Source organism: Hylobates moloch, unplaced genomic scaffold, assembly GCF_009828535.3.
Source record: "Hylobates moloch isolate HMO894 unplaced genomic scaffold, HMol_V3 SCAFFOLD_1, whole genome shotgun sequence".
NCBI classification, from domain to species: domain Eukaryota; kingdom Metazoa; phylum Chordata; class Mammalia; order Primates; family Hylobatidae; genus Hylobates; species Hylobates moloch.
Genome location: NW_026652276.1, coordinates 100215109 through 100229410, shown reverse-complemented (window position 1 = coordinate 100229410; position 14302 = coordinate 100215109). Strand labels below are relative to the sequence as shown.

The following is a 14302-nucleotide window of genomic DNA, read 5'->3' as shown; positions in this document are numbered from 1 at the left end:
CCTCTGACCCACTCAGCTGCCTCTGTGGAGTTTTCCACAGCAGGCCCCCTTGGCTTCCTCCTCCCCGCCCTCCCCTCCCTTTGTCTTCCTGTGGCCTCCCCTTCCTCCTACCTCCTCCTCTGGGGAGGGGGAGCCCGGTGGGGGAAGGAATCCTGCATCTGGCAGGGAGTAGGCGGGGGTCCCAGGAGAGGTCAGAGCCTAGGGTGCCCCAGCTCTCGCCTGTGGGCTGGAAGGTCAGGACTCAGCCCCACCTGGCCAGCTTCACTCCCTCGTGCCAGGCTCGGCATGGGCCTGTTTTGCTTCACCGCATACCTCTCGTTCCACAGCCCAGGCCAGCACAGGAGTGGGGAGGAGACACCTGAGGGGAGGCCGGAGAAGCCCAGCAGGGCCGTGGGGCCAGGGAGGTGTGCAGCCAGCGCTGATGGCCCCCAGGGACAGAGCCCTAGGGAACCGGAGCAGGAGATGAGAGTGTCTGCCCTGGACAGGTGCTCTGCACTGGCTCGGGATGGGGACCAGAGGCTGCTAATCCATCATCATTAACGAATAGAGTGGGTGACAGTCCCTGATAACTGGGAACAGGTTGCAGAGCTTAGCCACAGGATCACGCTCCAGGCTGTTGGCAGCAGGACCAGGCTCAATGCTGAGTCAAAGATCAACTTAGGAGGAAATTCGAGTTTTGGGTGAGAGCAACTCCCTGGTGGCCTCACTCAGCCCTGCGACACTCACAGGACAGTCCCCGGTGCCAAGCGCTGGTTATATGTGGGGGACTTGACTCCCTGGTCCAAATAAGGTCTCAGTGTGTTGCCCAGGCTGGTCTTGAACTCCTGAGTTCAAGCAGTCCTCTCAGCTCAGCCTCCCAAAGTGCTAGGATTACAGGCGAGAGCCACTGCGCCCGGCCCCTGGTCCCAGTTCTCACCACAGCCCCTGCAGTAAGCAGTCGGGTCTGTCACCGACAGACCAGAAGCTCGGGACTAAAACTCCCTGCCTGAGTTCCCTGGTGAATGGATGGTGGGGCCGAGTTCCAGTCCAGGCTGGATGGAGCCCAGAGCTGTGGGTCTCCCAGCCTCCTGTCCCCTCATTCCAGCTTGATCTTCCTTAAGAGACTCACATGCCCCAAGCCCTCGGTCTGAGTATCTTAGATTGTTCTCACGGTCCCTCCATCCTTCTCCACTGAAGGCTGCTGTTCATTCTCTCTCTGTCTCTATCCCTTGTTGCTCTCACGTCTATCTCTGTCATCTTTTCACTCCTTGTCCCTCTTACTCCGTTCTTTGGCCCCCAGTGAAAGCTGAGTCAGAGACAGACGCTTCCCCTCAGTTCCCAATGCCTCCCTTGGGGGCCCCTCCTTGGCTGTATCCGTCAGTGGCTCCAGGGTAAGTCTGCCCCCCCCCCCCACCCTCGTGGGGCGGGGAGCCCGGGGCAGCCCAGAGGCTGGGGGGAGGGGGTGGACTTTTGGCCTGTTTCGGTTATTCCCTCCATCTCGTCAACAGCTGCCGCGCGCAGGCTTAGCTCATTCCTCTGACCTGCCAGGAAGCAGAGAGACCCAGAGAGCAGGAGGGAAGCAGAAACCTGGAGGCAGAAAGTGGAGACGGACCTGAGCCCGAGGAAGAGGCAGGCAGAGGCCAAGGCCGATTCCACCCTAGCCTGCTGGGACAACCCTCCTTAGCCGCAGCCCCTTCCAGTTCCCTAGGGGTTCCGCCCCTCCCCCTTTCTGGGGCACCAGCCCCCCAGGGTCCTGCATCCCACCATGTCGATGGCTGTGGAAACCTTTGGCTTCTTCATGGCAGCTGTGGGGCTGCTGATGCTGGGGGTGACTCTGCCAAACAGCTACTGGCGAGTGTCCACCGTGCACGGGAACGTCATCACCACCAACACCATCTTTGAGAACCTCTGGTTTAGCTGTGCCACCGACTCCATGGGCGTCTACAACTGCTGGGAGTTCCCGTCCATGCTGGCCCTCTCTGGTATGGGGTGGGGAGCGCTGCAGGGAGAGTGGGCGGCGGGGAAGCTGCAGAGACCCCAGGGGAGGGTGGGTACTGCCGTGAGGATACAGGGAGCCTGAATTAAGCTCTGGGGGTGTGGGTTCCTGCAGCCAGGAGTGCTGGGGGCGGCCCCTGTCTAGAACTGGAGTGAAGACCTTGCCACACGTGGCCCCCTGCACTAGTATGGCGCTTCTAGCTGTTACAGGTGCAGGCACCAGAATCAGACACCCTTTCCCAGCCCTATGCTGTGGGCAAATGATGAAACCAGCTTCATCTCCCACCTGTAGGGTTAGGGCGAGAGTCCCAGTTCACAGGTGACTGAGAAAGTGCAGAATGTTAGCGTGATGTTAACACACATAGGCCTCAGTACAGTTGAGCATGTTTTGGGGGTGGGATTGCTGGGGTGGGCAGGGGGAGGAGGCCCCATCTTGGATTCTTAGAGGTTGATCAACTTCCAGGCTCCACAGACTCCCCAGCCTCATTGTCGGGGGGCACTGGTCTCCTTGTCCAGCTGATGTCTAAAGGGCCCCTGTGAAGGGAGGCGTCTTGCAAGTTGCAGGTTGAGCGTCCGCTCTAAGGAGGCGGTGTGTGTCCAGGTGTGTGGGGCTTCCAGGACAGTGTCTTTTTGGGGTCTTAGAGGGCTGGAGCCAACAGCTCTGTGGACCCAGGGCAGTTCTTTCTGTGGCTGCGGCACTTTCCCGCTCCCTGCTCCCCGCTAGGATGAGGCTGCCGCATTGTTTCTCCCGGGCAGTCTCCCTTCTATCTGTCCTATGCCAGAGACTGAGCGTTGGCGACCATGAACTGCGTGTGGTGCCGCTGCACGCCCTGCTGGGTCCTTCGGGGCTAGTCCACTCTCCAGGCACCGTGTGGCAGGGAAGGAGCCAAGGGCAACACCGGGTTGAAGCGGGGCTTGAGAGCTCGCCCCTGGGGATGTCGGAGCTGCTCTGAGCAGTTAAGGGGCCTGGGTGGGTCTCCTGTGCCCCCACTACTCCCAGCCCCTCCTGAGGCAGTGGCAGAGGCTTCATGTTTTCATCCATTTCTCCAAGACTGACTGTATGCAGGGCCGGTGCCCCCCACCCCCCCAAAAAAAAACCTATAAAAGCTGAGTACAACTTGGGCCAGAACCCCAGAGTTCTGAGTGTCCAGAAGGGACACTGGAAGCAGCCCCTACACCCACTTCCCAGACACATCATGCCGTGAGGAGGGGGCTCTGCTGTGAGCCTGCACACCTGAGGGGGCACCCCTGGCAACTGCATGAAAGATGGTGCCAGAGTCCCCAGGGCACAGGGGTAGAGGGTGGCCAGGTTGCACTAGGTGCTTCTGCCTACGTTTTTCCACAGTGGGGAAGTAGGGGGAACCTTTTACAGAAGCTGAAAAGCCTTGGCAAGGTGCAGCACCCCACCCTGAGTCACACAGGCAGGAGAGGGGAGTTGGGATTCAGACTCCACGGCTGGGGTGGTCCTGGGAGAGGGACCTGACTGCATCTCCCAACCGTGAACCCCAGCCCCTGGCCACGCAGCCCATGTGCCCCTGGGCTCTTCCATAATCTCTCCATTGACTGCCAGAGCCACCTGGGGACTCAGACTCGTGTCAGCCCCAGAGGGAGTGGCTGGGAGGAAGAAAGTACTCCCAGAGAACTTTGCCCCTCCTGCCTACCTCCCGACTCTGCACCCTGCATCTCCTGGCAGGGACTCAGCCTTTCCCGTTCAGCACCAACGGTTATGCCCCACCCGGGAAAGGGGTGCAAGGTCCTCGGAATGCTTGGCAACTATCAAAGACAGAGAAGGGAGGAGAAGGGGGAAGCAAGAGGGAGCCCGCAGCTTCCTTCAGCTCTGAGAAAAGGGAAACTGAGGCACTGAAAGACTGAGCTAGACTGACCTGGATCGGTCCTGGGCCCGGGATTCCACCTAGGTCAGAAACTCGACTGGGTGTGGTGGTACACGCCTGTAACCTGAGCTACTCAGGAGGCTGAGGCCGGAGGATCGCCTGCACCCAGGAGTTCAGTCAAGGCTGCAGTGGTGAGCTGTGGTGGCGCTACTGCACTCTGGCCTGGGCGACAAAGCAAGACCCTGTCTCTAAAACTGCCCTAGACCCTCTGCTATACAGCACTGCTGCCCCCTACCTGTTATTCCAGGAAGAAACCAAGGTCAAAATGTCCAGCACTGGGCTAGGACAGTGAAGGACCTGGAGTGGAATCAGACGTGGGGAAGGCGACAGCGATGCTTAGCTGTGGTTTCTGTATACCCAGCAACATGAGAGCAACCTGATAAGGCAGTTGTTCTCAGCCGGGCGACTTTGCACAATGATTGTCATAGCTTGTGGGGAGGGGGCTGCTACTGGCACCCCGTGGGTAGAGGTCAGGGAGGCTTCTGAACATCCCACAGTGCACAGGATGGCCCCCAGAATAGTTACCCAGCTCAAGTGTCAAGAGTGCCCAGGAGAAAGCCTGTAATCCAGGCACAAGCAAAGCGTGCCAGGTGCATGGGAGGAGTGGGGAGCAGGGTGGGAGGGGCCCAGATGCCTAAGGAGGGAGGGGTGACTGCAACTGGGTAGGCTGGAGGAGCCCAGGGGAAGGAGAGGACTTGGGGACTGTTAGGTACAAGAGAGCAAGAAGGTGAGGGGGGCCTGGCACAGTGGCTCATGCCTGTAATCCCAGCACTTTGGGAGGCCAAGGCAAGCAGATCACTTGGGGTCAGGAGTTCGAGACCAGCCTGGACAACATGGTGAAACCCTGTCTCTACTAAAAATACAAAAATTAGCCGGGTGTGGTGGCGTGTGTCTGTAATCCCAGCTACTTGGGAGGCTGAGGCAGGAGAATCACTTGAACCCGGGATGGTGAGGGACTGTCGGGCTGGCTCCGTCGCAGAGGGGAGATGGGGGGAAAGGCTGACGACTGTGCCCGCCCCCAGGGTATATTCAGGCCTGCCGGGCACTCATGATCACCGCCATCCTCCTGGGCTTCCTCGGCCTCTTGCTAGGCATAGCGGGCCTGCGCTGCACCAACATTGGGGGCCTGGAGCTCTCCAGGAAAGCCAAGCTGGCGGCCACCGCAGGGGCCCTCCACATTCTGGCCGGTAACTGGGGGAAGGTGATGGGGCAGGGGTCTGCATGGCGGTGGGGGCCGGGGGTCGCCCTCGGCCGCAGACTTCAGGCTGCTTTGTCCTCATCTTATCTCCAATTCCCACTCCTCATGCTCGCCTCCCCTACCCTGCTGCATGGACACCTGCTCACCCCTGCCTCATCTGTACTCCCCAGATCTCCTGGCTGCAAATCAGCCCAATGGCAGTGTTTCTTGAGCTCCCAGTAGGGGCCGGCCATGGACAGGTGTGGGAGGGACTTCGAAGATGAGAGTGAGCAGCTGCCTCTGGGAGCTTACATCCTGGCTAGGGAGCAGAGTTAGGGTGCATACTACGGCACACACCCAGTGCACAACCACAATGCCATACCAAGGGGCGTGGTGGCTCATGCCTGTAATCCCAGCACTTTGAAAGGCCGAGGCAGGGCCAGGTGCAGTGGCTCGCGCCTGTAATCCCAGCACTTCGGGAGGCTGAGGTGGGTGGATCACCCGAGGTCAGGAGTTCAAAACCAGCCTGGCCAAGATGATGAAACCCTGTCTCTACTAAAAATACAAAAAAAAAAAAAAATTAGCCAGGCATGGTGGCAGGCACCTGTAGTCCCACCGACTTGGAGGCTGAGGCAGGAGAATCACTTGAACCTGGGAAGCGGACGGTTGCAGTAAGCCAAGGTCGTGCCACTGCACTCCAGCCTGGGTAAAAGAGTGAGACTGTCAAAAAAAAAATGGCCAAAGCAGGAGAACTGGCTTGAGCCTAGGAGTTCCAGACTAGCCTGGGCAGCATAGTGAGAACCCATCTCAGCAAAAAACAAAAACAATGCCATCTGGCCATTGCTTTTCAATTTGCAGAATATTTCTGCACCCATTGCCTCACAATAAGCCTTCGAGGTAGGGTGGGTATTGCTTATTTTCCAGAGGTAAAAACAGGCCCAGAAAGGTCAGGTGGCTTGCAAGAGGACAAGCCCCCAGTGAATAGGGTGTTGCTAGCCCGGGGGTCTGCCTGGCTTCAGGAAAGGACGACCCTGGACTCCCAGGGCCCAGCTGGGCTTTCAAGGGTGGGCGGGATTTGGATGGGGCTCCATCTGGGTGAGGAGATGATGGGATGAAGGCCCTAGAGGTGGGCATGAACTAGGTAGGTTTGTGACCAAAGAGAGAAAAGGCAGGAGGAGGTCAAGGTAGTGGGAGATGAGCTGGGTGGGCTGAAGTTAGGGGCCTAAGGGCTACCCTGAGAAGTTGACCCCAGGAAGGAGGAAGGCTTATAAACTGGGGTGGGGAGAAAGGAATTGAGTGAAGTTGCTGCTCTTGGACTTGGTGCCCCCGTCCTACTCTGGGCAGCCCCTGCCTGCCTCTCCCCCTAAGCCCCTTCCCCCACTATCCCTCCCCCTGGACTGGGGTCGTCCTCCGGTCCCCAGGTATCTGCGGGATGGTGGCCATCTCCTGGTACGCCTTCAACATCACCCGGGACTTCTTCGACCCCTTGTACCCCGGAACCAAGTGAGTGAGGGGACCGCCCCGCCCTCGGGGCACCGGGTGAAACTCAGCCCTGCCCCCCCGCCCCCCCCCCCCCCCCCGGCTGGCGCCTCACTGGTCCCCCGCCCCCGCGCCGCCCCTGTGCGCAGGTACGAGCTGGGCCCCGCCCTCTACCTGGGCTGGAGCGCCTCCCTGATCTCCATCCTGGGTGGCCTCTGCCTCTGCTCCACCTGCTGCTGCGGCTCTGACGAGGACCCAGCCGCCAGGTGAGAGGGGGAGAGGCGCAGGCTGGGGCCAGGCGAGATTGGGGAGAGGAGGGCCGCGCCCCCGCTCTGACCCCGGCCCCTCCCCGCAGCGCCCGGCGGCCCTACCAGGCTCCAGTGTCCGTGATGCCCGTCGCCACCTCGGACCAAGAAGGCGACAGCAGCTTTGGCAAATACGGCAGAAACGCCTACGTGTAGCAGCTCTGGCCCGTGGGTCCCACTGTCCTTCCCACTGCCCAAAGGAGATGGGTCCTGGCCGGGGCCCATTCCCCTGTAGTAACCTAAGGGGCCGGCCACGCCCCGCTCCCGGAGCCCCGCCCCGGCCACGCCCCCGTGTCTTGCACTCCGCGGCCCCTCCAAGCCAAGAACTGCTCTTGGGAAGTCGCATATCTCTCCCTGAGGCTGGATCCCTCATCTTCTGACCCTGGGTTCTGGGCTGTGAAGGGGACGGAGGTGTCCCCGCACGTTTGTATTCTGTATAAATACATTCATTAATAAATGTATATTGTGACCGTTCAGGGCTTGAAGGTGTCAGAAGCGGCCGGCCGAGCAAGGGGTGAGGGGTGGTGCGAGGGGTCGGTTCAGGTCTCGGAACCCAGACTGTCACCCTGTCCACCACTTGGGGGCTGTGTCGTACAGCAAAATAGAAAAGGGGTTGCAAGTGATTTCGCTAGTGGCACATAATTGCTGATAAGAGCCACCAAGGAGCAGATCCCGGAAGCCCCCGCTCCAGGAAACTGGAAATAGCAGAGAAGGCCCCTGGCCAGCCTGAGATCCCAAGCTGCTCCTTTCACTCTCCTCAGCCAGTCTAGAGCAGAGCTGCGTGCCCTGGGCCTGAGCGTGGATGGTTATCAGGACTGATAAGCCTTTTGAAATTCTGTTTAACATTAACTTGGGACTGGTGCAGAGACTTTCTCCGGGGAAGGTAAGGTACAGTACCTCCAAGAAGAGCCTCTGGAGGTCTGTTGGCGGGTGTGTGTGCACCTCGGTGGTGTCCAGCTCAGACACAGTTCTGGGTTGTGGGTAGGTTGGCTGCAGGCCCAGTGGGTGCTGAGCACAGAGCTGCACCCGCTTAAGATGAGACAGTGAGGTCAGGTGTGGTGGCTCATGCCTGTAATCCCAGCACTTCGGGAGGCTGAGGGGGGCGGTGGGGGGGGAGGATCACTTAAGGTCAGGAGTTCGAGACCACCCTGGCCAACATGGTGAAACCCCTTCTCTAAAAAAAAAAAATACAAAAATTAGCCGGGCATAGTGGTGCATGCCTGTAGTCCCAGCTACTCAAGAGGCCAAGGCAGGAGGGTCGCTTGACCCCAGGAGTTGGAGGCTGCAGTGAGCTGTGATTGAACCACTGCACTCCAGCCTGGGCCGACAGAGGGAGATCCTGCCCCAGCCTCCTGAGTGGCTGGGATAACAGGCGCCTGCCACCTCACCTGGCTCAAAAAAAAGAAAAAGAGAAAACAAAAGGACAATGAGGCCGCTAGGAAGAAGCCTGGTATCCAGCAAAGTGGGCAATGGAGCCCTATCCCAGCACTATCCTCTGCAGTGCGAACAAGTGGCCAGTCCCTTGGGGAGCCCTGGATTCTGACTGCAGCCCCCTCCCCTTTCTCCTTCATCTCATTCATTCGCCCTTACAAACCCTCCCCTAGAATGGAGAGATCTGCATCGGCATTCCACCTGTGCCTCTCCCCTGCGCTTCAGAAGTACATGTATGTTCCTACCACGTTGGCTCCAGACACATCGAATTCATCACTTACGGCAGAGCTGCAGTCCCCATCACCCCTGTCACCAGCATGGCCGACATCTCTGTCTGCAGATGGACAACCTCTCCCTCCCCTCTGCTCCACCACTTCCTCTCCTCCGTTCATTGCCAAATCCTCCAGACTCTCCCTCTATGGTGTTTTTCACACCCATCTACTTCTCTCCCTTCTCTACTGCCTGGTCCTGGGGCAGGCCCTCATGCTCTCCTGCCCCCCCTACAGGGTTCCCCCAACTGGGCATCTCAAGCACAGTCTTCCTAATGCACTCCTGGAAAACCACTGACCGCCCTTGCCTTGGCAGCTCCTGGCCCCGCCAGAAGAAAGCCCCAGACAGTTATGAACTTGACACGCCGCCTGGCCCTGGCCCACCTCTCCATCCCCATTGCTCCCTTTCCTCTGGATAAACCATGCTCCACCATCACACCAGGCTGCTTCCTGGGCCCTGGACACACCTTCACATTGGGGCTGGGATCCTTGGGATCCTTTTGGCTGGTCTCCAGCCAGAAACACTGGTGCTTTTTTTTTTTTTTGAGACAGAATCTTGCTCTGTCACCCAGGCTGGAGTGCAGTGGTGCGACGTTGGCTCACTGCAACCTCGGCCTCCCAGGTTCAAGTGATTCTCCTGCCTCAGCCTCCCGAGTAGCTGGGACTACAGGCGTGCGCCACCATTCCCAGCTAATTTTTTTGTATTTTTAGTAGAGACCAGGTTTCACCATGTTGACCAGGCTGGTCTCGAACTCCTGACCTCAAGTAATCCACCTGCCTCAGCCTCCCAAAGTGCTGGAATTACAAGTGTGAGCCACTGCGCCTGGCCAGAAGCCCTGGTACCTTTTGAGCTGCTCCCTACATAAAGGGTCCTGTGGCCAACAAGTCTGTGACCATCTGCAATCCTCTCCTTCCACACCATCTTCTGTCTTTTACAGGCCAGGCCCAGTGGATCATGCCTATAATCCCAGCACTTTGGGAGGCCAAGGCGGGAGAATCCCTTAAGCCCAGGAATTCAAGACCAACCTGGGCAACGTAGCGAGACCCCATCTCTACTAAAAAAATAAAAATTAGGGCCAGGCGCAGTGGCTCACACCTGTAATCCCAGCACTTTGGGAGGCTAAGGTGGGTGGATCACCTGAGGTCAGGAGTTCAAGAGGAGCCTGGCCAACTTGGCAAAACCCCAACTGTACTAAAAATACAAAAATTAGCCAGGAGTGGTGGCACACACCTATAATCCCAGCTACTCGGGAGGCTGAGGCAGGAAAATCGCTTGAACTTGAGAAATGGAGGTTGCAGTGAGCTGAGATTGCGCCACTGCACTCCAGCCTGGGTGACAGAGCAAGACTCCATCTCGAAAAACAATCAAACAAAAAGTGTCTTACAATCCTGAAAGGCCATGAGAGTGTTCCCTGCAGTGAAGGAAGACAAAAGTCAATTACAACTGCTGACACCTCCAGGCGCTTCCAAAAGTCTCCGGTGTGCCACCCCCACATGTCTACCTCCTTTTCCCAACACCAGCCTGCCTCTTCTCACTCCTTCCCCCTTCAGGAAAAACAACCTGTATCCAGTTTTACAACTGAGCATTTAAGTGTGTGCCTTAGTATGGTCACTAAGTTGAGTTTTGATTTCTTCCAGGGTGGTCACGTGACTACAAAGGGTTATGAAGACATTTGCCCTTTTTCAGAACACATACTGAGCTGCTTCCCTGCTAGAAGCTGGAGTGGGCCTGTGCCCTCAAAGAACCCACAGCCTAGGAGCAAACACAAATATAAACCACTGGCCGGGCACAGTGGCTCACGCCTGTAATCCCAGCACTTTGGGAGGCCGGGGTTGGCGGATCATCTGAGGTCAGGAGTTCGAGACCAGCCTGGCCAACATAATGAAACCCCCATCTCTAATAAAAATACAAAATTAGCCAGGTGAGGTGGCAGGCGCCTGTTATCCCAGCCACTCAGGAGGCTGGGGCAGGAGAATCGCTTGAACAACCAGGGAGGCAGAGGTTGCAGTGAGCTGAGATCGTGCCACTGCACTCCAGCTTGGGTGACAGAGCGAGACTCTGTCTCAAAAAAATTAAAAGAAAAAAATAAAAAACATCCGAAAACTAGCGGAGCATGGTGGTGGGCACCTGTAATTCTAACTACTCAGGAGGCTGAGGCATGAGAATCACTTGAACCTGGGAGGTGGAGGTTGCAGTGTGCCGAGATCACACCACTGCACTCCAGCCTGAGCGACAGAGTGACACTCTGTCTCAAAAAAAGAAATGTAAATGTAAACTGCTGGCTACCTGACAATTGGGCCAGGTGCTGGGGTTAGTCCCCAGGGCGCTGGCTGTGAAAAACTCAACAACATGCTTTAGATCTTGGCAGTATCATCAAGCGCTCTCATTTGCTGCGTACTCACTAGAAGCCAGGCCTCGGGCTGGGTGTATTGAATTCTTGCAATAGCTGCAGCATGGCTCCAACAGAATCAGAGAGGTGAAGTGACTTGTCCAAGCTACACCACTAGTTAGTACTCAGACCAGGAGTTCTCCAAGACTGAAGACACAACTGCCCTGCTTCCCAGAATTCTTGGCTCTCCTAACTCACATCAATTAAAATCAACATCTTTTTTTCTTTTTTTTGAGACAGTGTCTTGCTCTGTTGCCCAGGTTGGACTGCAGTAAAGTGATGGCTGCCTACCACAGCCTCAACCTCCCAGGCCTAAGCCATCCTTCCCTGAGTAGCTGGGACTATCGGCACGTACCACCATACCTGGCTAATTTTATTTATTTATTTATTTATTTTTTTGAGACGGAGTCTTGCTCTGTCGCCCAGGCTGGAGTGCAGTGGCACAATCTCGGCTCACTGCAAGCTCCACCTCCTGGGTTCACGCCATTTTCCTGCCTCAGCCTCCCGAATAGCTGGGACTATAGGCGCCCGCCACCAGGACAGCTAATTTTTTGTATTTTTAGTAGAGACGGGGTTTCACCATGTTAGCCAGGATGGTCTCGATCTCCTGACCTCGTGATCTGCCTGCCTCGGCCTCCCAAAGTGCTGGGATTACAGGCATGAGCCACCATGCCTGGCCAATTTTTAAATTTTTTGTAGAGATGGGGTCTCTCTGTGTTGCCCAAGCTGGTCTCGAACTACTAGGATCAAGAGACCCTCCTGCCTCAGCCTCCCAAAGCGTTGGGATTACAGGCCTGAGCCACAGCACCCAGCCTCATTAAAGTTTTTAGGAGTAACTGCCCGTGTCCAGACTTCCAAACCCTGGCGCCAACCTCTTCTTCCTCTGTGCTCCCAGGAAAGGGGGGTGCTGCCCCTATCACATGACACTAGGTTTACCTTCTAGAACCTTATAGCAGAGTATACATTTCTCAAAGACCAGGTGTCTCCCAACATAGGAAAAAATCTCCCTAGCATGAAGGAAGCTGGCAAAATTGTTTCAGGCTGTCCTTGGGGAATTATGGTTTTCTTTCTTTTTTCTTTTTTTTGAGACTGAGTCTTGCTCTGTCACCCAGGCTGGAATGCAGTGGCGCGATCTCGGCTCACTGCAACCTCGCCTCCTGGGTTCCAGCAATTCTCCTGCCTCAGCCTCCCAAATAGCTGGGATTATAGGCATGTGCCACCACACCTGGCTAATTTTTGTAATTTGAGTATAGACTGGGTTTCACCATGTTGGCCAGGCTGGTCTCGAACTCCTGACCTCAAGTGATCCGCCTGCTTCAGGCTCCCAAAGTGTTGCAATTACAAGCGTGAGCCACCTGCCCGGCCGAACTATGGTTTTTCAATGGGGGTCCAAAGACCCTGGACTCAGCTTCCTAGAGAATGTCATGGATGGCATCAGAGAGCAACCAGAGGCCCTCGGGGTCCAGCCCTGTCCTCTCAAGGTCATTTTGGAAGGCGGAGTACATCACTGGGGAGAGAAATCTTACATTGAACAGAACCAGTGTGCCTCTTTTTATAACCACAAAATATGAAACAGTCAGCTAAGTTAGGAAAGAATCCAAAGAGATTATGCTGACAGTGCAAGCTGGACGGGAATCCCGGCCTAGGATGCCACGGAGAAGCACAGATGGTGTTGTTCAGCCCCGAAATAGTCTTTTCTTTCCTTTTTGGAGACGGAGTCTCACTCTGTTGCCCAGGCTGGAATGCAATGGTGTGATCTCAGCTCACTGAAACCTCCGCCTCGCGGGTTCAAGCGATTCTCCTGCCTCAGCCTCCTAAGTAGCTGGGATTACAGGCACATGCCACCATGCCTGGCTAATTTTGTTTTGTTTTTGTTTTTGTTTTTGACATGGAGTCTTACTCTGTTGCCCAGGCTGGAGTGCAATGGCGAGATCTCAGCTCACTGCAACCTCCACCTCCCAGGTTCAAGCGACTCTTGCCTCAGCCTCCCAAGTAGCTGGGATTACAAGTACCCACCACCACGCCCGGCTAATTTTTGTACTTTCAGTACAGATGGGGTTTTACCATGTTGGCCAGGCTGATCTCAAACTCCTGACCTCAGGTGATCCACCTGCCTTGGCCTCCCAAAGTGTTACAATTACAGGCGTGAGCCACTGCACCCGGCCTTTTTTTTTTCTTAGCCAGGGTCTCATTCTGTTGCCCAGGCTGGAGTGCAGTGGCGTGATCTCGGCTCACTGCAACCTCCACCTCCCAGGTTCAAGCGATTCTGCTGCCTCAGCCTCCAGAGTAGCTGGGATTACACGCGCACGCCACCATGCCCAGCTAATTTTTGTATTTTTATTAGAGACAGGGTTTCACCATGTTGGCCAGGCTGGTCTCAAACTCCTGACCCACCTCAGCCTCCCAAAGTGCTGGGATTACAGGTGTGAGCCACCTTGCCTGGCCATAACACTCCACTTTTTAATGGGAGGACAAAGATTTTTGAGACATCTTGAAAAACCACCTCACCTGGATTGTCTCTGAATCCTGACATCAGCCCCCCAACATGAAGCTGACACCAAAACCAGTACCGCCTGCCCAGCTGCAAGTCTTCAGAGAAAGGGAGGCAGTTCCTCAAGAAAACCCTGGGGAATACTTGAGCCAACCCCCAGGAAAGTACCCAAAAGTGAAGGCCTAAGATGGTGACTGGCCAGGCACGGTGGCTCTCACCTGTAATCCCGCCACTTTGGAGGCCGAGGCGGGTGGATCATCTGAGGTCAGAAGTTCAAAACCAGCCTGGCCAACAAGGTGAAACCCCATCTCTACAAAAAATACAAAAATTATCTGGGCACAGTGGTGGGCGCCTGTAATCCCAGCAACTCAGAAGGCTGAGGCATGAGGGTCACTTGAACCTGGGAGGTGGAGGTTGCAGTGAGCTGAGATGGCACCACTGCACTCCAGCCTGGGCGACAGAGCGAGACTCCACCTCAGGGAAAAAAAAAAAAAAAAAAGATGGTGCCTAATGTTGACTTTGCTGGATCTCTCTAATATCTTAATGAGGCCATCTGTTCAACGGATACTTACTAAGCACTTGTTTTGCTATGAGGTTAACAGGGTTCTGGGCCTTAATACAGCAACCAAAAGGACCTTACGAGATTACAGCTTGCAATTCATTTAGACAAGGTATGGGTATAAGAAGTTCACATGAGTCACAGCACCCAGGGCCACCCAGACCAGGGGCCTCTAATCCAGGGGTGTCCACTCTTTTGGCTTCTCTGGGCCACACTGGAAGAAGAAGAATTGTCTTAGGAGACACATAAAATTCACTAATATTAACGATAGCTGATGAGCTAAAAGGAAAAAAAAATCGCAAAAGAATCTCATAATGTTTTAAGAAAGTTTATGA

The 14302-nt window shown here is 55.9% G+C and overlaps 2 protein-coding genes across 5 annotated transcripts in view; one reads left to right on the top strand and one right to left on the bottom strand.

The window, feature by feature from the left end:
• Nucleotides 1–7303, top strand: CLDN15 (claudin 15). Of its 3 annotated transcripts, XM_032756117.2 has the most exons (6): nucleotides 1–1370; nucleotides 1488–1961; nucleotides 4889–5053; nucleotides 6465–6546; nucleotides 6672–6788; nucleotides 6878–7303. In XM_032756117.2, exons 2-6 carry the CDS (start codon nucleotides 1745–1747, stop codon nucleotides 6981–6983), a joined length of 687 nt encoding a protein of 228 aa, XP_032612008.1. In that variant the 5' UTR covers nucleotides 1–1370; nucleotides 1488–1744; the 3' UTR covers nucleotides 6984–7303. The 3 variants fall into 3 exon arrangements, with proteins under 3 accessions (XP_032612008.1, XP_032612007.1, XP_058299629.1); XM_032756116.2 differs by having other exon boundaries at nucleotides 1–1961; XM_058443646.1 differs by lacking the exon at nucleotides 6672–6788 and having other exon boundaries at nucleotides 1–1961.
• COL26A1 (collagen type XXVI alpha 1 chain) overlaps nucleotides 1–14302 on the bottom strand; it is a 553406-nt gene that overhangs the window by 331594 nt on the left and 207510 nt on the right. The gene's annotated exons all lie outside the window — the stretch shown is intronic.

Coding starts and splice junctions, on each gene's coding strand:
- CLDN15 (XM_032756117.2), top strand. CDS start 1,745: ATGTCGATGGCTGTGGAAACCTTTGGCTTCTTCATGGCAGCTGTGGGG. Junction 5,054..6,464: donor GGCCCTCCACATTCTGGCCG/GTAACTGGGGGA, acceptor TCCGGTCCCCAG/GTATCTGCGGGATGGTGGCC. Junction 6,789..6,877: donor GACGAGGACCCAGCCGCCAG/GTGAGAGGGGGA, acceptor CCCTCCCCGCAG/CGCCCGGCGGCCCTACCAGG.